The 24,384-nt window shown below is 36.3% G+C and overlaps 1 protein-coding gene across 5 annotated transcripts in view; it reads left to right on the top strand.

Moving 5' to 3' along the window:
- The window catches only part of GckIII (Germinal centre kinase III), a 71,473-nt gene that overhangs the window by 24,103 nt on the left and 22,986 nt on the right, over nucleotides 1–24,384 (top strand). Inside the window, exon 1 of one of the 5 annotated variants that reach the window (XM_053749438.1) lies at nucleotides 6,399–6,461. The exons of the other annotated variants lie outside the window; for them this stretch is intronic. Coding sequence (XP_053605413.1) covers nucleotides 6,414–6,461 — 48 coding nt within the window. The 5' untranslated portion in view covers nucleotides 6,399–6,413. Of the gene's footprint in view, nucleotides 1–6,398; nucleotides 6,462–24,384 lie in introns of those variants that run through there. 5 annotated transcript variants of the gene reach the window in all.

The following is a 24,384-nucleotide window of genomic DNA, read 5'->3' as shown; positions in this document are numbered from 1 at the left end:
TCTCATGTATTCTGTTCTGTTGTTCAAGGGAACCACGAGAATGGATATTGACTGAGCTAGACTGATAAATGTGTGGCCGGTATTTGCATTTTTATTATCCGACCCGACACATCGATCTTTTGTGGGGCCCGTGGGGGACATAATAAATATAATTTTACATCGACTTTAAAGATTTGACAGGATTTAATCATAGATCAACACGGCTCCTCGTTAATATAAATACATCGAAAAAAAAGAAAATATCATTAGAAATTTTACAGGAGCTACTAACATAATACTTTTCGCTTACTGATAACAATGTTAAAACGTGGAACGAAACCGTGAAACCTATCGAATTCCAAACTTAATGTGAATGAATGAAATGATTCTCAAGTAAAGTCCTTAGAAGGCTTAATTTTTTGCTGTACTTTTTTGATTTTTCACGGAAGACCTACTTAGCGTAATGGTTTTGATGTTGTATTTCCCGCTTTGAGCATCGCGTCGGCTGCACTATGCTATTGCAATCTTGACACACTTTCCAATGTTGTTGTTATGCACGCCTTGCAAAACGCAACGCAAGCAAACACCTATACATATGCGTGAAAATCACATTTTGCTTGAATCAAGACAAATATTAGGTATTAAGTAAGCAAGTAACACGAGTAAAGTTAATGTCAGGTTTGTTACACGGCGACCTAGTTAGTATGAAAATGAAAAAATGGTTAATTACTGTTCCTGCTTCAAACACGAAATTCTTTTTTATTTTTACTCCGTTTTTTCACGTCAGGCGCTTAATTGTTTTCTGCCCTTTTAAAGTTGGTAATATGTACGGAATTTTCAACATTTTTAATTGCGCTTAAAACCTCGTATCGTAGGTCCGTAAGGGTCTGGTTCGTTAGCCTAATGATAATGAACTTGGCATAGGTAATGAAACATGTGACAAGCGACAAGTAATGCCTCATTTGGAACTAAATATTATTTTTAAATGTATTTTAAGCATATTGGAAGTCTAATGAGTAATTTACACGTAAATACATACTACATAAACTTAACTGAATGAACCAATTACCTTATTTGTTTGTTAAACAATGTTTGTGGAACTAAAATTATTTGCATAAAAATAATTTTCACAAAGAAAACATAGATATAAACCTAACCAAGGACAATACGAATAAACTCATTCGTATGTTTATTACATAAATGAACATGCGAGGGAGGACCGTCGTATAACATTTTATCATTTGTGTATAATTATATCATTGGCCATGAAATTTTCCAATGTGATTCAAACATTTTCCGTCTTTCCGTTTCTCTTGGTTTTATGCGAACGCTGATTATGTCATCGTTCACAACATTTTTTTGACTTTATCTTTATCTTTGCGATGAGTAAAATGCTTAATATAGACGTGGTTAATTTTATCCATTACATTACGTATACATTACATAGTGCAGATACAAACAGATTTTATTAAATCACGTTTGTTTCACTACATGTCTTAACAAAGTAATTTCTTCAATATCCTCTTTATTTTTTCTTTTGTTAATGATGGTCCGGCTCGTCTGGCAATAGAGGTTTTTAAGAAAAATTCTGAATGCGGATGTTGGTCGGTTCAACCGTGGAAAGGTGAAGGACACGATGATTCACTGAGCGCGAATGCCTGCCAAGCTGCGAGGAAAATATCTAGAATCTCTTTGTTGGCAGTTGTTCTGCAAAAAAATGATGCATTCAATGTAAGAATGGCGCGGGTATGTTGAACTTTAAAGTCATCGCCATTCCTTCATTATTGCATTGATGTAATACGTTTTTGTTTTGACATGTATCACGCTTCGTTTTAGTACTTATTGCGATAATCTTGATTTCTAATCAGTAGCTTTAATTACAAATTACCTACAAGTGAAGTGAAAGTAATAAGATAAAATAGAGGGATATATTTGGTAATTAGAAAAAAAAATAGACCGACTCACTAAAACCAAGTATAAGTGAGTATGTAAACAAACTCATTATTTACACCTACGGCCCCATTTGATTTAGGTAATTGCTTTTAGATTGCATATTTACCAAGGGAGGGACGTAGTCTATAAAAGCATCAGTATAGTTTTCATTTAATTTTATTAGTAGAACGCGATTCAAATTACGGTATAATTAACTAGAATGAAATTAATTAAATGAATCTTATCAGATTGATTTACCTATAAATTTCAAAATCAAAAGATCATTTGAAGAAATCCTTACTCGACTCACATTTTACGCGCATTTTATTTCATTTTTATTTTTAGGATTTAAGGCGAAATGGTCGTTTGGCGTTGTAAGATGACTATAAAGTGCGCAAGGCACGGCTATAAACGCATTAGGGGATTACCTTGACCTCCAAGAATACTGTGAAGTCAAGGCTCACAACATGGACGTTTTCAGCTGAGCGTTTCGTTTCGTTACAATACAATAGGTTCACCCCGTCCTGACACTATATAACCAATTGTCCCGCTGCTATTTGCCATTTCACTCAGTATTTTATGTAGCCAAATTAGTTTAGCTGTCTGGCGAGTCCCGACTCAAAACGAGGCATAATGTAATTCTCTGCAAGGGTCGATGACTCATTGTTGGACGAGATGAGATCTGGAATTGTAAGCGAAAGGTCTTTCTTTTTGTTGACGTACCTATTTTATTTCTGAAAAATAGTCTCTCGTCTATTCTATACTGTATAAAGATGGTTTCTATATATAGATATAGCCGTCTCTATACAGTATAGAATAGAGTTCAGTATAGCCTACGTATACTATTATACATAGGCTTATACTGCAATGCGGGCAGGGCGAAGGCGAGGGGCGGGCGGAGCTATAAGGGAGCTGAACTTGGAAGGTCAAGTTCCGAAAGTTTGCAATTTGCCTTATAGGGCGTCTGCCATCGATAGCTCCATTTGAACTCAATTATGAAGTTAATAGGTACTTCGTCGTTATTGATTTTGGATCTATTTCTCCGACGAGTATCTTGCGTATTACTTTCCCTTTTTTATAACTCATCTTTACTGCTGTACATCTGCAAAATCCGGAATATAAATTACTTAAGTTTAAGTACCGACCATTAAGGTCCAAATGTAATCATAATCCCAAAATTAAAACCATTGATCCCACATAAATTGGTTAGAGGGATGTTTTCCAATTCACCAAGTGGGTGTATGTGTAAACATGTTGTGTTTATGAAGAAAATAGATAGTCTTAAAAGTGGCAATATTTTCTTGTTATCTCCAGATTGTGCTATCGCAGGTTAGATTCTATTGCCAGTGGATATTTTTAGCATGTCTCTTTTATGAATGTTTTTGCCCAACCTGATAAATATGTTAATGTTCCATCTGTATATACCCATGTATATATTATAGTTACTTACATGTAAATTCTACTTTTATAACGACTGACTATTAATTATGATCATTTATGAAAAAAATATTACGTATACTATAAGTGATCAGGATGTTAAAACTAAATAAAATTAAATATGCATTTTTTAAAAACTCAACTTCAAGGCTCAACTTCTTGCTAATGCTAATAATAAATTTCAGTCATAATATAAGTCTATATTGATTTATAATTTTTAAACATTAATCAACTAGCTTATAACAGATTTTAAAGAGAAGCTGGGGGAGCTTTCGCTGTCTCCAAATTAATTCAGTTTTCGTCATGTTCATCGTCAAAACTCGTTAAATTGATGCCTTGTCGTTGTCGTGATCCCGACGCTGTTCGCGAAATTCAATGTTGATACCAGCAGTTGTTTGTCAATGATTTCAGACCACTTATAATATGATTAATTTCGATTTGCTTAATTTTATAAAGAGCTAGTGAATGTAGTGACTTAAATTTCGGTCTAACTTGTGGCTAAGTCTTTGGGAGATACCATTCATGTCTTGTGGTTGTGGCTAATGAAATGTGACATACTCATATTTTTGCATGTTCCAGCAACATATGTCCAAGTTTTGATAACTTGTTATCCGCTACTTTTAAGTGTTAAGATAATAAATTATCAAGTTTTCCATTACGTTGTGATTGCTTACGTAGGTACATAATCATTCCTAACATGATGATTAGAATTATCATCGTTAGGCAAAAATAATATATTCGTGCTAGAAAGTAATTTAGCATAGAAAATCACATCAATCATATCGACAAAGCTGTTACATGAAATCTTAAAGATTTATTTAAACTCAGTTATTCTTGGGAGTGGTAATTGATGACTCGTCTCTTGATTAGGTATTTAATTAGGAGATAACGATCGTTAATCAAATTAATATTCATTTTCACCCTAAACGGCCAAATGGTATCCGTTTATGCAAATATTTACTATTAAGTCATTCATTGTATCATTTAGCTCAGCTTTATCTGGTTCCACTGAGTTAGATGTTGCGTAAAGTTGCTTGCCTCCTGTATTTGTCCTAATGCAATATCCTCTTGATCTACGCAGTAAAATAGTCGTAAATGAACACTGTGTAAGTACTTGTTGTTGTCAAGACAGTGACGACATCTGGGCCAGTAAACAGGATTAGTTATGTTGGCTGTGTAAAACATCGCATACACAGTACTTAAGAGTACGTACGTGTGTTATACTAACAGATTGGATAGGTGGCATAAATGTAGTCATATTATAGAATTGAATCCATCCTATTTAAATATATGAAGTTGTGGTGGTGTAATGGGTAACACGGCCGCCTGTGTACCGAAAGGGCCAGATTCGAATCGTACTTGTGGCACATGAGTTTGTCTACTAATCCAATTCATGTGTAATAGTAGTTTTCATCGACCACCACTTGCTTCCAGTGAATGAAAAGATCGTGGATCAACGTCGTATCTTGTCATCTAGTGTGCGAAATGGGGAAGGCAGGTGTAAACTACTCAATTCATTTTGCTAAGGAATTCGTAGTATGTGTTTTTTTTTCCACGTAATGACCACGACCCTCAGCCACGAGGAATACGATCTATTGAGATATACATAACATACGATTTTTATTTAGAGACAAGTAAGAGTCATAAATATTATAGCACGGAAGAAAAATACAACCAAAGTGGTAAGTAGGCGTGGCACGCGTGTCACCATTCTGCGACACATCGCAGAAATCAACTTCAGTTGGGTCATACCCTGCCGGGAAGTGAAGCGATCCTCTTACGCCGTCCTTTGTTTTAATTAGATTCACCGCGAATATGGCTTATTGGATAATATAGTAACTAAGCGCCTAAAAGTATGATCTCATGACCTTATTATCACGAAGCTCATGGTTCAATTGAACCAAATACCGTTTAAATAACGTATAATTGATAGTTTTGACGAGCTAACGGTATAAGACTTCTTTTCCTTTCAATCCGTACACTTCATTACACGAGTGACAAATGTGCAGTAGAATGAAACACGTATAGGTATTTAGCAAAATATAGTACCTACAGTTTAATTTCTTTCTCCAATCTACACACCGTTTAACATTAACTTGAAAAAAAAAATCCAAAAAAGCTTGGGAACCAAAAATAATGCAATGAACTAAATCAATCTACGTATCATGTAGAGTCAACAACACATCCCTAGCCAAATTCATTGCAAACTTTCCGCTATCACCTATAGAGGTTCATGCAGGGCAACTTGATGTGCTATTGACTATACAATCCAATGTAACGTTTTAAGAATTTTAAATACACTTTCATTCATCATCAGCCCTACGTTACCAACTGCTGGGCATAAGGCCTCTTTTTCCTATGCAAACCTGTCCTGCCCTGCACCATCGAATTTATAATCATATTAGTTGCATTTCGTTTTGTAAATATAAACCATTTATTTTCGAGTACATGTTTTTGTTACCGTACCAACGCTGATATTCTTTATTTTGTTCGCTAATGGAAAATGTTCTCATGTGGCTGGTTAACAAGTTCTACGTAAATGTGCTGCAGGGTTGGCACACTTTGCACAAAATAGAAACTTCGAACTCAATTTATGTTACTTACTGTATTTACATTACGTTACGTAATTGTCTTTCTTTTTATTAATTTTTCTCTGTTTTCGTTAGTAGATTCGAAGTCCAGGAGAAAAATTTTAATATTTCCTATTTGGCTATTAGCGAAAAATTAAAGTGAAGTGTTTCATTCTGTATTTTCCGTGTTTTGTGGTGAAGGCAGCTAATCTTATTACGGGGCGAGGAGACGAGGCTTCATAATAACTTACACCTCACCGGGGGGTGACGTAACGGGTCTCTGACGAGTTGAATGCGGACCGCGAAGTTTAATAATTTACCTCCACTTTCCATACATTAAACTTATCTCAAAGTAAATGTGTGCATTTTTTTCTAACAGCAAATAGTTTACACGAAAATTGAATAAAACTTTTTTAATATCTTATAAACTTGATGCTCGCTGAAAATTCTCGTCGTAAAGTTTTCCCATCGTGTTCGCGAAAACTTCGAACCGATATGATTGCTTCATGTTGGAAGGAACATTGCTTCAAGGGGGAATTGAAGGTATGATGCTAAGTATCAGCGTGCATTACAGATAACTCGATAACAAGCTGGCCCTCGGCGGCTCGGATCCAACCTGTAAACAGAGGTCATGTACCTGTTTAACTGGATACGCCTCGAAAATACCGGAATGACATTTCAAAACTCGCACACAGGGTCCTCAACCGGCTATTTCTCGCTGCTCATAATGTATTTCAAATAATAAATTAAAAGATATCATCTATAGCTAAGAGTTACAATTTATAGACACTACGATAAAGTTAAGTAAAGATTTAATGATATAGTTGGAATATAGCTGGAGTTATCAAAGGTTGTCAAGAGAAAATCCATGTAAGACAGCTCGTAATTATCTGTCGGATGACCTGCTGCACGTGCTAGTCAGTGACACCGCTAATACTCTTCCTATCCCTTTTTGCGGCCAGCCGATCAAAGGAGTGGACGCTCATACTCGCTCCGAGCGATTCAATTAATCCAACGTTAGATTATATACTGCCGTATCTATGTATAGAGCCTTTTTTACGTGCCCGCTCAATCTGTGTTCAATTTACTATTGAGGTCGCTCGCTAACGCTCTGCAGCGACGTCATCACGATTAATTGAATAAATTCCTGACTCAAGACCGCTAAGTATTATAAATTATCAGGTAATAAACTTCATTAAGTATGTTTAGATTTGTCAGTCGATGGTGTTACTCAGATAGCGTGAACCGTGAAGTTTCGTAATGTTGGCCTGGGTTCATCATCCTTGGGCGACCTTGCAGCTGCTATAAATTCAGTTAAATTGGCCGTAAGAGGCGGGCATGCGTCATCGGGGCCGATGCGCTCGGTTTTGCAACGAAACCATAACATAAACAACTCTACTAGCAGATATAACCAAACGATCCAAACTGAGCCGATGATGTTGCGTACACTTCATCTATAGACAGAACCGGATCGACGAGTTTCCTACGTAATTCCACCTGTAACGGATAGGTGCTAGTGTTTTTACAATTCTTTGCATAAGAATTCAACGACAACATTTATAGGAACACTGGTTGTATACTGCGAAACAACACTTACGTATGGCCTGACAAATTAACATTATTAAATCTCATCCCTAAACTTGCAACTGACAACTACATAATTGTTTAAGACGAAATTTAATTTCGGTATCAGATGTCTGAAATAGAATGGTTTCTCGCCAATTCCTATTTCGCTTTTCTTTGTAGAGCAGGTGATTGAAAGGCGACGGGTGTCCGTCCCGAGGCAAAAGATAAATTCCGGATTATCCGGACGCAGCTGACTGTCCGCTCGGAAAATTGAAATTTTCGCTTCCATTCAGTTGTTTATTCCCCTGTTGTTGATTACATTCACGGCATGCTTTGAGTCTGGCGAATTTATGATGGCTGCCAGTTGCAGCTGTAACTATGTATACCGTGGATTCTTTGAAGTTTGGTTCGTCGTCAGGTGAATTTTTTGACGTGGATTAATGATTGCGAATAGTTGTGGATCGGTCACATATGTATCTGGGTCGGTGTGGATGACGTTGGCGCGAGGCGGGAAGCAATTAGGCCAAGCCAATAAAGCATCGCCATTAACGAACACTGGCCGTTCCTCCGCATCTGCTGCAGTACCCGATGTATATTTCATATCCCGTTTCCGCAAAAATGGCCGGACGATATTTCAATTATGCATGCGCCAAGCTCCCAGATTATTTCGCGCTATTTTTGTAGTTTAGAAGAAGCGTACTATGTTTGGAATGGTGTCACTATATTTAAAGCTATATGTGACTGTGTAACTAAGTGAATCAAATGCCAATCAAAACCTTAATGGATGCTGTTGCACAGGTTTAGTTATTATTATATTTGTTTATTAGATAGATAGATATACGTTGGCGTTAGACAATGTTCTAGTTAATTCTTCGGTCATATAATAAAATTATATAATTAATTTTCCTTGAGACGATATGGAATTGATAGATCGTAAATCAGTCGATATGAGGGCAAGCAAATCTTTTTCCCGCCGGCCGCTCGAGTCGTTTTGAACGTTTTTTACTCCTGTGTCAAGTCAAACAAAAGGCGGCACAAAGCGGAGAGAGCGGCCTTTGTGCGCATAGTAGAGTGACGGCACTTAACTCTGACATCGGTGCCGTGACAACGCCCGTCCACCGAGACCGGGAATGTTGTTGGGAAACATCTCCATACAGTAATCTAAAGTGTCACATAGAATATAATATAGTTCAGAGAAAACTAGTAAGCAACAGGACTATCATTGAAAATGGCAATTTGGGATTTCTCCAGCAGGATTTAGCAATTCCTATCGATCTCAGACCTAAAGATATTCATATCTCCCCATACCTTAATATAACATTCAGTAGTTATTATCATATTAGACTAAAAGGTTCGTCCTCAGAAGCGTTATGAGGCGTCAAGTCACGGAAACGATCCATTGTGGTAGACCCTCGCGATGTATGGGGTCCGAGGCTATTTGCGTTATGATGATGTGTTGATGGAGTGCTGTATGCGGGCCCTCGACTGTGAGTAGATCATTCCGGATGTTTTCAAGGCAGATTTTGCTCCGAACTTCATACATTGAAACGGATTTCCTTAAAATGATGTAAATGCATGGCCGATATTAAGATCATGCATGATAATTTATAAAAGGTCATTTTATCATTATTAACTAGGGAGGAACATTTAAATTATTTCTGAAAATAAATGAAAAAAATCTGGAATCGAGCGGGAAGCGGCAGCGGGAACAGTGGAGTATGTTGATTAGTTAAGAGTACTTACTACTCTCTAATGAAAATACTGTACGTCAGCGTAAGACGTAAAAAGATGAATTAATTCAGCCGAACTGGCATGGCCTCGATAGCTCAGTGGTCAAGAGAACTGTCCCGGCATCCGGGACAGTGTTCCAGGGGCGCGGGTTCGATTCCCGCTCGATTCCAGAAGTTTTTCATCTCTTTATTATTTTCAAAAATAAGTTAAAAAGCATGTGTTACATGTATATACGTATAAGTCTCGACACCATCACCTTTAGTTATGGACTTCTAAAGTAACTAATCGTCAAACACGTAACAGGTTCATACACATACAAATATACTTGCCCTTTATGAAGCAGCTGTTTGAACTGAACACCGGTACTTTTGTTTCTCGTACTATTAGATAGGAGTGCGCATTTCGTGTAAGTTCTTTCTAGTTTCAATACAAGTCTGCTGATAACTATAGGATTCAAGGTACTTAACTGTATCACAGCCTTGCCACTGGCTATCACTTTCTATCTTATCGCATTCTTATCTCCATCGTTGATTTCATTATCTACAAAGAAACTTGGGTTTTCTTAGAGAAACTCACAGATTTAATAATTTGCATGAAGTTGGAAATTGCTCATTACTGGAGCAAGATTTTCGTTGAAATGTCTGTCTGTTTTAACACAAGTTTCTCGGTCCCTTTGCCCTGCGGTTATACGGGCCCTGAGTTTCCTTATCTGAAAACTTTGTATATAATGTTAAGTAGATGTATCTGCCTTTGTCGATTCATTAATATTGGAGTAATGTGCTTCATTACTCAGAATGTTAATTATTATTTGATGAAATTACGCCACGTTACACAAGTTTAAATAATTTTGTACAAACACTACGCTCTGCAGGGCTTGCTTAATCTGAAAATAGTTTGCAAGTAAAAATTGTTTATGCCACGTGCATACCACATAGTTTATCTCAGATAGATGAAACCTAGGAAGAGCAGAATCGGAATCTTATTAAAACTTCAGATATTTAATGAAATACTAGTTCAGTGGTATTTTATGTATTTTAGGAATACAAGCTCAAATAAATTTGTTCCTCAATATAATATTATAAAATTACTTTTTTAAAATCTGTATTCCCAAAAATAACACATTGCTATTGCTAGGTATTATTTTTTTAAAAACGCTATTCCATAAAAAAGGCCTGCGTCTAAATAATACATTTTAGTTTTGGTCATATTAATTTTAGTGTTTATTGTAACCATCAGTCGGTGTCAACGACCGTCCACGGTTGACAGGACCCGTCGCGATCTGATTGTCCCAATAGATTTGCATGCGTCCGCGCAGAGTGGTGCGTTTGCGCACCCATGCCTAACCTAATTGCTGCTATCAGATTGACCAACCGTGGTTGTGTGTACTGCCCGCAGGCTATTCTGTTATTTACCAGATTGACATTTTCACGATGACGTCATCTAAATTAAAATGTGTGTGATGATTTTGGTCCATTACATGTGAGAGTTTTTTCTATTATATCCATTTGAATATAAATCTAAGTTCCTTTTGGTTTTGGCTAAAAACAAGCGATCCATAAAGTCCCTTTGAATAAATAAAACTTTACTGCAGCGATGTAACACCGGAATGTAACACTAATATCTATGCAGGGAAACAAGCACAGGAATAGCAAATTCGATTTACCATCTCTTTTATCCTATGGTGTGCATAATCTATGAATTCCGTAGAACACGTTATTCGTAGGGTCGATATAAATCATCCAATTTATTAATTTTACTCAAATGTTCAACTTTCCTCCTCATCATTGTAATTAAATAGAAGCTTTGGTCCCCTAACTGAAAGAAAAGGTACATATATATTTTTATCCATATTTTTATTTCCATTGCTAAATGTTGTTCTTGATACGACACCCATTTTTAGTTGCCTAATGCCTTATCTCATCTTCAACTACTGCTAACATTACGTTACGTTTTACATACGTTTTGAATAAAGTGCGCGATGAAGTGTATTACCGATGCTGTCTAAAAATCTTGGCTGTGGTGTGTACATATATAATATAATTTGATTAATTGAGAATTATTAATAATTTTATTTTTGTAAGTAAAATTTCCGAATTCATGATTCACGGTAGAATATGTCAACATTTCATGTCGAGATTTAAAGTGTCGTAATTAGTCGCGCTAATGAATAACGTATTACACTCACTGCTAACTCTTCATCAACAACAATCTTAAATATTATATATTAAAGATGGCATGCACGTGGCATAAACAAGTTCATTAGCGTTGTACTAACAAAAACAATCGTCATTTTATAGAGCTTCCCTATGGTTAATAAAGATAATATAACTGACTCTAATTCCATTATCAAACACACGAAGCTGAAATTGTATCTCTTCGCGGGGAAATTAAACGCGGTTGCACTGAACATTTCGCAACTCCACAAATTTGTTGATTTTCGCTGGTTAACCCTTTTCATTAGTTGCGTTTGTTTATTTGAACAGCGTTTACGTAAATGGTCCTATTGTCATTTAATAGTTAATTGATGCTTTTGGTTCACCATTGCATTTAAAATAAATACTAATTATTTCGAAATCTTTACGTGACACATGAATGGAAAAAAATATTTTGAAGAGTAATAAGTAAACAAAAGCAAAATTAAAAGTTTATTTGTCCTATTGATAAAAAAATAATTGAATAACTATAAGTTTGTTAACATTCAGTAGTTGGTTAGTGGAAATATTATACTAATTACTGAACTAGTACTTCGGGAGTCGTCGGAATGGGATACGAATACACGACTGTCATAACACTCGTAATACGTGATACACAACATTCGTGTACTACTCACATGTTTATGTGACTGTATACAAAACAATTGCATTATCAACAGCGTGAATCATCGTTGATTGTTTACCACCAACGTGCCTCAACTCGATGACATATTTGGAGATGCTCATTGTGAAAGGAAATTCTAATGAGAAGCGGTAAACAAACTCGATTATTGAACAGTTTAAAGTTATGATAAGCATTTGTTATTTTAAGCACTTGATAGCAAATGACTCAGCCTGGATTTGTCATCAGTATTTTAATTTGTCACTTTGGCGTGAATATCCTTTCTTAATCACTACCTTCAGTGGATGATCGACTCGAAACTTAAACACAGAACAAACACTAGCTATTTTTGTTTCATGATCTGGCTCTAAACGTTTACAAAAAATATCGGTTACAACCATTAGAGGAAACTTTATATACGCACGTTTGACCGTATCTTAACTATTTTAGGCTAAATATAATAAGATCGATACCATTTAATTACGTTCGTGAACTTTTATGAATAGTTGACAAGGGAAATTGTGAGTGATCTATTATGTGTAATCAATCTTCTAGCTCAGTGTCGGTTACGACGCCCGCATCGATTGACATCAAAGCTGAAAGAACTAGTGAAGTTGCGGCTTTGGGCTTGGATAACCTAATTTTATTGTGGCAAAGCGGGTGAGTCATCGTTGACGTGTTTGAACGAAAAACTTTACTGCGCCTTTGACTTATGGGTGGCATGTGTACCCAAATACCACCCGCAAGCTAACTACAATGGATCTACAGTACTATTATTGTTACTATACAGAATTATGTACACACATACCTATATAATTTCGAAATGAATGTGAACATCATACAGCTAAATCTGTTAGCTATCAGGTGATTGGAGCTGTTGCGGAAGTAATTGACATGTTTCATGTTCGTCGACTCCTACATTTTCGAATGGGTTTGATTGGAATCTGGCAGTTAACTTATCAGATAAATCTGTTGTCTGCTGTACTAATTTATGTTTATTGCATTATCTCATATGAGTCTGAACTTATACTACGATTATGTTGAATCCTATCCATAAGATTACTTTCATCATGTCAGTAAGACAGTTCTCTTATATCTTTAAATAAGAGAAGTTTAGATCTATTATCGACAATTTAGAAAATCAAAACTTTTCTTTTTTTTTCTCTTCGTTTTTTAATTTCAATCATTTACCTAAGATTGTAACGATGCCGGTACAAAACTATTTAACAATTCACCTGTGTGCGATTGCCTTTTGTTTATTGTGAAACAAAACAATGCCGGCTCTCTATTCCTAGATAAATCGTCGCGAATAAATGACGAAGCTACGTCCGATCGATGCAATGCAATGACGCCACGCCATACCACGGGTATCACTACGGCTAATGCTAATTTATCGTTATCAATCCACTAGCGATACGGACCTAAGTGCTCTATTGATTTATTGTCTGTATCATAATAAATTTAGGCCCCGGAAAGTATGTATGTATAATATGTAGTGCTCGAGTGCCACTCGTTTATGCATTTAATGATTTGAATTATATATTTTGTTTCTCGCTCATTTTGCAAATAGACAATGCTAGCATGTCTCTATTATCTAAACGTTGTATTTGAAAGATGCTCGCATCAGTTCATAGACATAATACAAAACTTTAGTTACTGTTAACTTTACATAAATTCTGTCAAAGCCATCAAAGCTTTCACGCTGCTGGTAACCAATAATATCCATTTTTGATAGATTGATACTACTTCAGTTTAAACCTTGGTAATCCCCTAAAGCCCGTGCCCTGCCCTGTCTTCGAGTAATTTACTTGACAGTTATTACAAAATGAAAACGGCTCGACATTTTGATCGCATCAGCGGTCGGTGCGCTGCTATTTTTACCACGTAACCTTTTCCGCAAAGCTTCAGTTGCAGTTCTAATTAGAGGGACGTGTGTATGAATATATTTACGTAGAGATGCGATGCGACGACGACAACCGACGACGGCTCCTGGCACGGCGGCCCCGCGACCTACATTAACTATGTACGTCAAGTCATTACGAATATTTTGTTATTTGCTATAACGACATTTGAAAATCGAGCTTGATAATTCACAATTTGACATAACAATTAACTGGACTTATTAATAGTCAGATTTTCTATCTAATTTGATAAATAAGGTGGCCGAGTTATAATTACGGCCTCGACACGAAATCCTCTGCGGTGTACCTGGCAAACTGTTCCATTTTCACATCACCTCAAATATTCATTCAGGCCTCTCGACCTTAATGAACGTTGAGGACAATTTTAATGGATGAAAACCTCGTTTTATTTCCCTTTTTAATTCGTAGGTAACGAGTCTTGTGTTCATTATATTCAAAAGTCGAGCATCATTTAGATTTTAGAGTTCAGCTTATTTAATATTTTTTTATGGGAAGCTTATTTAATATTTTTATATTGTTTGTTGTACTTAAGCACATGTTTTGGTTTCTATTTCATTATGTCTACGGTTCATGAGATGAAACCGCATAGTAGTTCACCGGTCAGCAAAAGTTATTAAGAAGCACTTAGCTGTTTTGTTTCAAATACACTTTTGAAGCAATGTATTGTGAGACTGGTGCAGCAACGTTGCAATATAATGACGCTATGCCATCGCGTGATCTCAATTTATTATAATAACCTGCATCCTGGATATACGTATCTTCATTGTTATTTTCTGTGATGTTAATAAATAGATTGAAAATCCATCGACCTGAAAACCGTGATGGCTACCCATTTACTGGGTCAAACAAATCTATAACGTATGGCTCCAGTATATTGCTTAAGCCTCTAAATTAAATACGGATTACGTGTTCTTAATAAATAACGTTTCATAGCACTTCCATATCCCCAATAATCTGAGAGTTATTAAGAAATATAAATTAACGGGGCAACATATTTTGTCATAACTTGCACTTTATTATATTAGTGCCAATGATGAAATGTTGGGGAGCGTGTTTGAAAATGGTCTTAAATGCTTCTAGGAGTCTTGTTCTTGTTGGTGCAGTTCAATATATTTCTCTGCTTCCATGTCGCATTTTACTTTAACATTGAATATATTTAAAGTTGTTTTCCTAGCAAATTTAAAAATATCTGAAAACCTAATAAAGATGAAGAATTTTGTAATGTCGATTTTCGATAGCCCCATTGACTTACACAAGCTTGGCTATTTCTATTGATTTTTTCTACAAAATCCAACACAGCCGCATAAAGTTACATGGTCACGTGTACTATGCTCGGTAAGCCGATGCGGCGCGTGCCCACCGCCGGCAATCTAGGCAAATCCTATCTATTGTGCTCGGTGACAATAGTTCCGGTGCTAATTCAAGGACAGAGAACCATTGTCCCGCGATTGCGCCGCTCCCGTGCTGTTTGTGTATTATGTACACATATTATTGCCTAACTTATTGTCTATAACCAACGTTGACATCAGAATCATCGTCTTTGCCTTTTCTTTCAGCTCAATAAAATAATATACCTATGTATAAAAATACATAGGTATATTATTTTCTTTTGTTATTAGAATGATTGGACATTTTTTAGAACCATTTCATCCATTGCATTTTATGATGGGTTCAATCAGAAAGTGCCTTCTACCAGAATGGCGTAACAATAATTTATTCATTGTTCTTTACTGGAAATTGCACGTTACCGCTGCTATTACATGAAGTAGGTCATTCGTAAGGGAGTGACTTTCTTCCCCACCGTTTGTGATGACGTCACAATTTACATTTCTCTGCAGAATTTTCAGCTTGTATGCGACGCACACTGGTTCGAAAATCGTATATGGTGGACTTAGGGATCAAAGTGCAGCTATCACGCTGATTTTTTTTTTACATACTCCTTTTAACAATAGCTTTGACTTTTGTTAATAAGGTTTTTGCTAAAAAGTGCATTTTCATATTTAAAAAAAATACTGTTTATTTTTTTGTATGGAGAAAAAGTAATAATCATAAAAATCTTTGAAATGGTAATACTGTTAGGCAGGGCGGCTAGTAGGCGTTATAGTCCGCACAATTCTCAACATTTTATACCTTGAAGTCATATTCATATGTCTGCCGCTTTGGCGTCCACAGCGCTTGGAAATTTTCCTTATTAAATATATAGGCATCATAAACTAAATTACCGTACCCATACTACGTGACCCGTTCAGAGGCGGATGGGGAGTCTTTTAAAATACCCGTACTTGATCATACGAAGGCTGGGGGGGAGGTCAGGATTACGATGAAATTTTTGATTGAGATGAAATTTCATACTATTAATGATGAAACGATTATCTTTTTAAAGCAAGACCTTTGCGACAAGCACACAAAATTTATACCGTGCGAGAATTTTATACATTAGATATTGACTATGTTGCCCAAGAAATATGAAGATATAGATGGTAGCCCTGAAAAGAGCTTTTGTAGAGCTCTGAAAAGAGCTGTTGTAAAGCTAAGAAATATGAAGATATATATGGTAGCCCTGAAAAGAGCTTTTGTAGAGCTCTGAAAAGAGCTTTTGTAGAGCTCTGAAAAGAGCTTTTGTAGAGCTCTGGAGAGAGCTGTTGTAAAGCTCTGAAAAGAGCTGTGATATTGTGCACACTAAAGAGATGATTATTCCAAAGGATTTGTCTTATCCACTGAAACTTCGTCGATCTCCATTTCTGCTTCTTCCTCTACCGCTGATTCTAATAAGTCAATAGCTTCTGAAAATAATTTTAATTTATTGAATTTTGCATACTTTGGCCTGATGTGTGATATATATGGATCCGAAGTTATTAAAAAGTTATGAAGAATGTCTTCATTATTCTGAATCCTTCCCATTTTCCGAGTGTGTTGCTCCCTTGTATTTCTAAATTCCTTATTTCTTGCTTCGGATGCTTCTTCCGACATTATTCCAATAGGCAGACAAGAGAAATGTCGGCAAATATCAGCCCCATGTATGAGCAGCTTGTGCACACTTGCTGGCATATTGTACCATGGATAGAGGTGTACAAAAAGTTCAGCTGTCTCTCTGCAATATTCCCGGAATTTCTCGATGTTGATGGCATTCCCAGAGGATATGACCTGCAAGATCACAGCGAAATGCCTAATGAGATTCTCATCAATCTTCGTAATCTGTGCACTCTTCTGGTATTCTCTGAAAAATTTTCTTGCAGTGTTGCCATCGTTCGTAGTTCCGAAGCCCTGTTTAACAATATCTATCAAGAGTCCCATCTGCTCTTTGAATTGTTGTTGCGTGAAATCCTTCCTTGCTTTCTTGAGGTTTTTATTTTCACCTCGTGCACACCACATCTCGAAGTCCATATTGTACGATATGTGCAATAGACACTCCATGCTTCTGATCCACATGTGAAGTGTAGAGAGTCCGTACTGGTACACCTCATCCCGAACTGGTCTTGAGAATACTTCTGGTAAGTTATTCATTTCACTGGGTTTTGCCAGACATATATTGCAAGTCGCTGCAGATGGAGTATCGGTGATGATTGTAGCTATCTTGCCATCAATCATCGTCATGTGCAGATCATGACTGATCTCGACTTCCCCGCATCTTGACACAGTCAGGTTTCGGATTTCTTCTTTCATCGCAGCTTCTTCTTGTTTGATGAATTCGCTGGTTTCCTTTGCGAACTGAAACTTCACTGGTCTACAGTAAAACGTGGAAGAAGGTTTTGGATTTTCCCAGATCAGCACATTGTCAGACTCAAGCTTTAATGGCACAAGACTCGTCATGAATACTGATGAATCATCGAAGTCAGGTTGCCCGCTTTTCTGTCTGTAATTACTTTGTGCTGAAGATCCGTCGAATCCCCATTTGCTGGTCATTTTTAGATGTCCATCTGGGAGATTTAGAGGTTCGCCAACAACTTGCAGGATCCTCTGTACAGTCAAATTCAGTAATGACTGCAATTTCACCTTTGCTCCATCTTCAGTTACTTCAATATCAGACGTATCCGGATAGCATTTCTTCTTAGCTTTCAACAGTTTGTAGTACGAAGGAAGCTGTGCAGAACCTTCGTAGTTTGTCAAGAAAGCCCTTAGCGTCAAATATCTCCATTTTGACAAATCCAGTGAAGTAGCAAGGGCCAAAGCTTGATCTTCCTCGAGAGTTTCCTTCTTCTCCTTGTGAAACAAATATGTTTGAACTTCGTGTGCTCGTTCTGGGTTTTTCATAAGGTGCCCAATCACTTGGGCAAGGTCGATTTTTCCTTCCGATTTCAGGTTAGAGACGAGAGCAAAAGACAACTCATCTGCTGTATAGTCAGTTAATGTACCTGACCGTCTTTTTTTTTGCTTGTTTCCCAGGTCAGAAAATGGTTTTCTGACCGGACTTTCTGTAGAAGTGCTCATATCCTTTGTAACAGAAGATGTGGATGGAGTGACGTAATCTGTAGGCTCTGGTAGCTGATTTTCTTCCTCTATGGTATCTTCAAAAATCTTCGCGAGATTCAGGTTATTGCACACAGGCCACTTGATTCTTTCCTCTAACCAGCCCATATGTTTATTCATAAATGTTTTCTGAGTTCTGTTTGCCGCGGTCCATCTGCGATTCAAGTTGACAGTGATGGATCTTGAAAACTTTAATATTTCTTCAGAATCTTGGTCACAAACACTGAGTGGAATACCAGCCAAAATCGCTTGATGGAGCCTTTTATAATCCTTGAGGTCGCCTTCTCGTAGAAATATGTAGAAGTCCAAGTTGGTTCCAAATCGAGTCATGGTATGTAGATGATAATAGAGCGTCACTGATTTTATGGAGATGTATCTTCTTCAACAGTTCAATTGGTAGTGATTTTTTTATCGTACGCGCCTCTTTTATATAATTTCTACCTGTTCATGCATCACACTTTGGACGAGATTACGGGCTCGACCAATGAGAGTCGAGTATTTTTTTAGTGGAGGGGATGGAAGAGCGCTATGGAATCTAAGTAGTATAATTTTCAGTGGAGGGGAGGGCTCTGGTAATCTGTCTGGCATTCAGTCACTTTTAATGTATGGTACTAAATAATAGACGTATAAGAATATTAAAAGTGGCCGAAGTTCTCTGTTGCATTTTTAATAATTTTTCTGTGACGATATATTATTAAAACATGCAAACATTTTTGTTTTGTCCATTTTTGTTTGAAATCTAGACAGTTTAACTAATATACTTGATCTACAAAATATAAAACAATGTTTCCTGTCTAGACTATTTTTATTATACTCGATCTAGAATATTTATATTTAATATATATATTATATTAATAAGATAAGGGAACGTACCCATACTACGTATAAAAGGATCCATTTTGTTATCCCCGCCCCTCCTCCTTTTCTGTGATCCTCTGATTCTCTCTGCGATATTGTGTACGTGATGATGAAATCCCCCCCCCCCCCCCTCCTATGATCAAGTGCGGTATTTTAAAAGACTGACCCATCCGCCTCTGAACGGGTCACGTAGTATGGGTACGGTAATTTAGTTTATGATGCCTATATATTTAATAAGGAAAATTTCCAAGCGCTGTGGACGCCAAAGCGGCAGACATATGAATATGACTTCAAGGTATAAAATGTTGAGAATTGTGCGGACTATAACGCCTACTAGCCGCCCTGCCTAACAGTATTACCATTTCAAAGATTTTTATGATTATTACTTTTTCTCCATACAAAAAAATAAACAGTATTTTTTTTAAATATGAAAATGCACTTTTTAGCAAAAACCTTATTAACAAAAGTCAAAGCTGTTAAAAGGAGTATGTAAAAAAAAAATCAGCGTGATAGCTGCACTTTGATCCCTAAGTCCACCATATACGATTTTCGAACCAGTGTGCGACGTGACGAGTTCCGCCAGTGTTTGCGAAACTGGCTTGATTTATTGCTGTGATAATAATTTCCGTGTTGAGGTAGGGTCGTCTCGGCCCGGTATTGTAATGGCCCTATTTGCAATGGTGGCATTTGCGGTGCTGGGCACAACCGCTGGGTCACGTCGCCGGGAAGAAGCCTTTCGTGATTGTCATGATATTAACTATAACTTTACATACTATATATCATATATATAATATTCATAGAATAATGTTTTGATATATATATATATGTATATATATCAAAACATTATTTCTTATGTTTGCTTTCATGTCGTGTAAGATTTATTGTTATACATGTGATGTTATTGAGTATACATCACATTGCCACTTGTAATTATCTCAAAGGTTATTTCCAAGTTTTCCTAATGCGAGCAAAACGATGAAACAAACCTTCTGCTAAACCAAAAGCTATTTCAGGTGGTTTGTTCCCGCTGTCCCACAAGGTCTTTTAATGGGAAAAGTTTGGACCTTGAGGCGTCTCGTTAGCGAGATAATAGCTGTTCGAAGATATCGCTCCTAAACATTATTTTGCTGATTTATGTTCTAATTTATCATCTAAGATTAAAAGACAGTATTTCTGTAAAATAATATAGACTTTATAATAATGTAATAAGTTGTATATATCTTTTTCAGGTAATTGAATCTATACTCGTGGCGCTCTTTGGTTTAAACTGTTCAAGGTTCGTGACGAGTTTTCTCTGGCTGATCACTTGAATAAATTTCAATTGTCTGCTCTATTACGCATTTAACGCTTGCTACGTTATATTACGATTCACCTAATGAGGCCAATTATAAAAAATATCAAAAAGACAAATTTTTAATTCGTTGATTCTCAGTTTTAAATTGAAGATTACAAGTAAAAAATTAGATGCAGCGTTGCAGATTTTAATGAATTTGCACTTTCCCTTATTAGAATAAGTGAATGATTTAAAAATAACGACATAAATTACGGTTGAGGCAAAAAGAGCTCTAGGGGAATCCTCGAGAGTAGCAATTTAAAAAGTCGCAGGTCGGGATAGTAGGCAAGGGACGTCTCTAGTCTATCGTGTTTACCCGTTTAGTACCGTCGCGTTTATTCGGTTCGTTGCTTCGAGTGAAGTGCAGCGGGCACTCTTAAATTGTTTACGTCTCTCTGCCCAGACTCGCTCGATAGTTGCTTTACCGCTGAAAAGTCCTTTGTGCCATTTTTTATTCGCACTCGTTCGAAAATGTTCTACATGTACCTAATGCATTTATGCGATGAAAAAATTTAATAAATCTAAGTGGTGTTCGCTCTTCGATGTTGTTTGTCATATAAAATATATACAGTATTTTAGAGAATACTAAAAAGAACTATCTATTTTGTCTATGTAACTTTGTTAACATCATATTCAAACGTCATATAGATATTTTTGTCTTGGTGTAGGGGTTTTTATATCAGACCCCCAAGGCTCGCCTATTATAATCGTAATGTCATATTAACTTTGTACAAGAATACCGGCGATTATATCGATCATTAAAGAATGTATAAAGAGGCTGTGTTCGTTTGCAATTTAGTCTGGGTTTACATTAAAACCGTAAGGTTTATAGAGAGGGCATAGGCAATCTTAACATATTATTTATATAACAGACATATCAACCGGTGCACACCGCCTCGGCGAGGATAAAGGCTAGATCTCGTTGATTTTGTAGAATTATCAAAAATATATACTTGTATCATGATAACAATGTGTTATTTTATGAAAAAAAGAAAGGTTTTATGAAAGCAAAGAAGGTTACAAGTGTATGGCTTATAAAGAGATCATTTTTGTATGCAATTTTAGGTGATTGTGTAAACACTGGGTCGAAATGCATATGAATATAAGTTTGTCTTTCAGGTCAAAACGGAACAACTTGATTTCTGGTGAGAGACAGCTAGTTCTTGATTAAAAAATTGCATGCGCACGTACTACGCAGTCGGATTACACTGGAGAACGAACTCTCTTGTCGCCTATATGAGAAAGATTCTCATTCCCATTCAAGCAGCTATGTAAAGTCAATGTAAACAATTCCATATAGTACGTTCATTTGAATATAGCACATCACGCACTGATATGCTAAATATTCCTTAAATATTCCATCTAAACTAAAATGAAATTACATGTAATATTTTACTTTCCATTTTAGCATCGATAAAAATAGGGAACATAAATAAATTACAAAAAAGAACTGTCTGTGTTCCATTTTAGCGAAATACTTTTACGTATGTGGGGAAAAATTGTCGACATCAGTTAGGTATGTGAAAACTTTGTTTTACAGACAAAAACTTTTAGTGTAGGATGCAAAATGCAAACGTCGCAATTTCTCGAATCTTCTCTCGAACAATGGGAATTGCTCGAAAAAGAAATTGTTTTAATAAACTTTGCTGCAGTAAAAAGTAAAAGATTTTTGTTTTTGGGAGCCTATTTTAGTGCATCTCTAAAAAAACTAAACTCCACAAAAGTGCATAGCAGTCTTAGCAGAGTAAATACTCCATGATGCTCACGGATGTTTTATTAAAATAAATCATCAGTTGCTAGCACAGGGTAAAAAATGTTTCAGAGACATACTCGTAATATCATATTCATAACCAGTGAATAATTGCGATACCGTATACGATACAGGATATTCTAATTTATTTATAACTGTGTAATATAAAGTGAAGAAAACATGTCTTAGATGAAGTTAGATGATATACTCGTTTAAGTTTGACAGTTCTCAACGTATAACGGACCCAAATAACGTCTCCATGTCTACTACAAGCAACATTATTTGAACGAGTGGGTCTACTCGTATTTTGTTATGAGGGTAAACAGGGCACAAATAAGGGAAATAAACAGAACGATAAAAACATCTGATGTTATCATTCCATTTTCCGATGTAACGTGGGATAATCATATTTTAACAAGTAATAAATGAAAAGTGTGTTTAATCCTTATTCCATCTAACCAACAATGATCTTTTGCGCTGTAAGAAAAAACTTGCTTTTGATTTTTCATTATATTTTTTTCCTCGCGGCTATAACCTTTTCTTGGGGAAATAAAAATTCCTTTTCCATTTCCTCAGTACAAGATTTTTCGTGACAATACGCATTTATCTTAATAAAAATGTTCTATTGAATACATAAAAGTACTTTAAAAAATGTAAAATCTCAGTCAATCACTTTGAATACAGAATAAGTCTATAATTAGGTGTCTATGAAGGCCTAATTTCTGAATAAAGGATTTGATTTTGATTTTTTTTGCTAGCAAATACGTCCTACTATACCTTCTTACGTACATACATGGCAAAGAGGGCGAAGCTGCGGCCAAAAGCTAGTGACTTATGATTTAATTAGTCACTAATTGAAACGCCGTCTGCACATAAATGTCAGGCTTTCATCTAGATATGGCCGTAAAAAGAATTGATACATTTGCCGCCATTTATTAAGTCATGTGAACTATCTATGAAATGAATATATTAACTGATTGTAGCCCGCGGCTTCGCCTGCGTTTATATACCACGTTTACAGTATTATTTTTTACCAAGACAGGATAAATAAATAAATGATTTTATGTAGCTCCACACTAATCGCCGAACTCGGACAAATGCCGACACGACTGCATAAACATGGCGTAGGTAGTTTATATGTCACAATGAAAAATTTAAATGTATAACTGAATCCGCCAAAGTTCAGCGAACTGTTTGCGGATAGTGTAGAATCGGCATTACATATAATTCGCCCTTTACATGCGGTTGACTGTACCTCTACCAACGTGATGATTTAATTTAGTTTTGCTTTTAAATAACAGTCGGGATGTTTACCCGCAAAGTTCCTGCGATTTGTTAGTGTTGATGTTTTTAATGCCCGCGTCCCGGTTAAAGTTTATAAATAACGCTATCAAATATCAGCCTATTAAATTGTGACTATTTCTCAAATATATTCGACTAGCTGCGTCTCGGGACTTCACTCCGGTGCGATTACCAACTACCCGCGTCTAGTCATATTTAATCGAAATCTGCCCAGTAGAATTTGAGAGATTGAGCAACAGACGTTCTAACCTGCACACAATAATCCAAACTTTAGAATATGGTAGAATTTACACATCACGAGATAATAAAGTTAGTTAAATTACACATAAACCGAGCTGCACAGTACGTCATATACAAGATGATTGACATTTTCGCTCAGCCGTAACCGTGCGTGAAACATTTCTCTTTGAAATTGATTAAATTAAAACACAATTTAAGCCTTTTCTTTTAAAGCCTGAGTAAACAGGCCTAATTTCAGAACCGTTTAGAAATCGTCAGGTTGTTTTCTGTCAGGTGAGTTGATGCCAGTAATAACAAAGGGGGTTTCTTAATTTTTTTATTGAATAACATCATCAATGTAACATAATAAAATGAACTGTCACATAATACCTTGTGGGAAACGGAACACGCCGCAGTCGTCTCACAATAGTTCCTCGAAATCGGAACAATAGTGTCACAATCGCACGGTGTGGGTATATTAAACGCACAGCGATACGGGGACCC

The sequence above is a fragment of the Plodia interpunctella genome, chromosome 1, assembly GCF_027563975.2.
Source record: "Plodia interpunctella isolate USDA-ARS_2022_Savannah chromosome 1, ilPloInte3.2, whole genome shotgun sequence".
Lineage (NCBI taxonomy): Eukaryota > Metazoa > Arthropoda > Insecta > Lepidoptera > Pyralidae > Plodia > Plodia interpunctella.
Note: the sequence above shows the minus strand (reverse complement) of the source record. Positions and strands in the feature narration are given on the sequence as shown.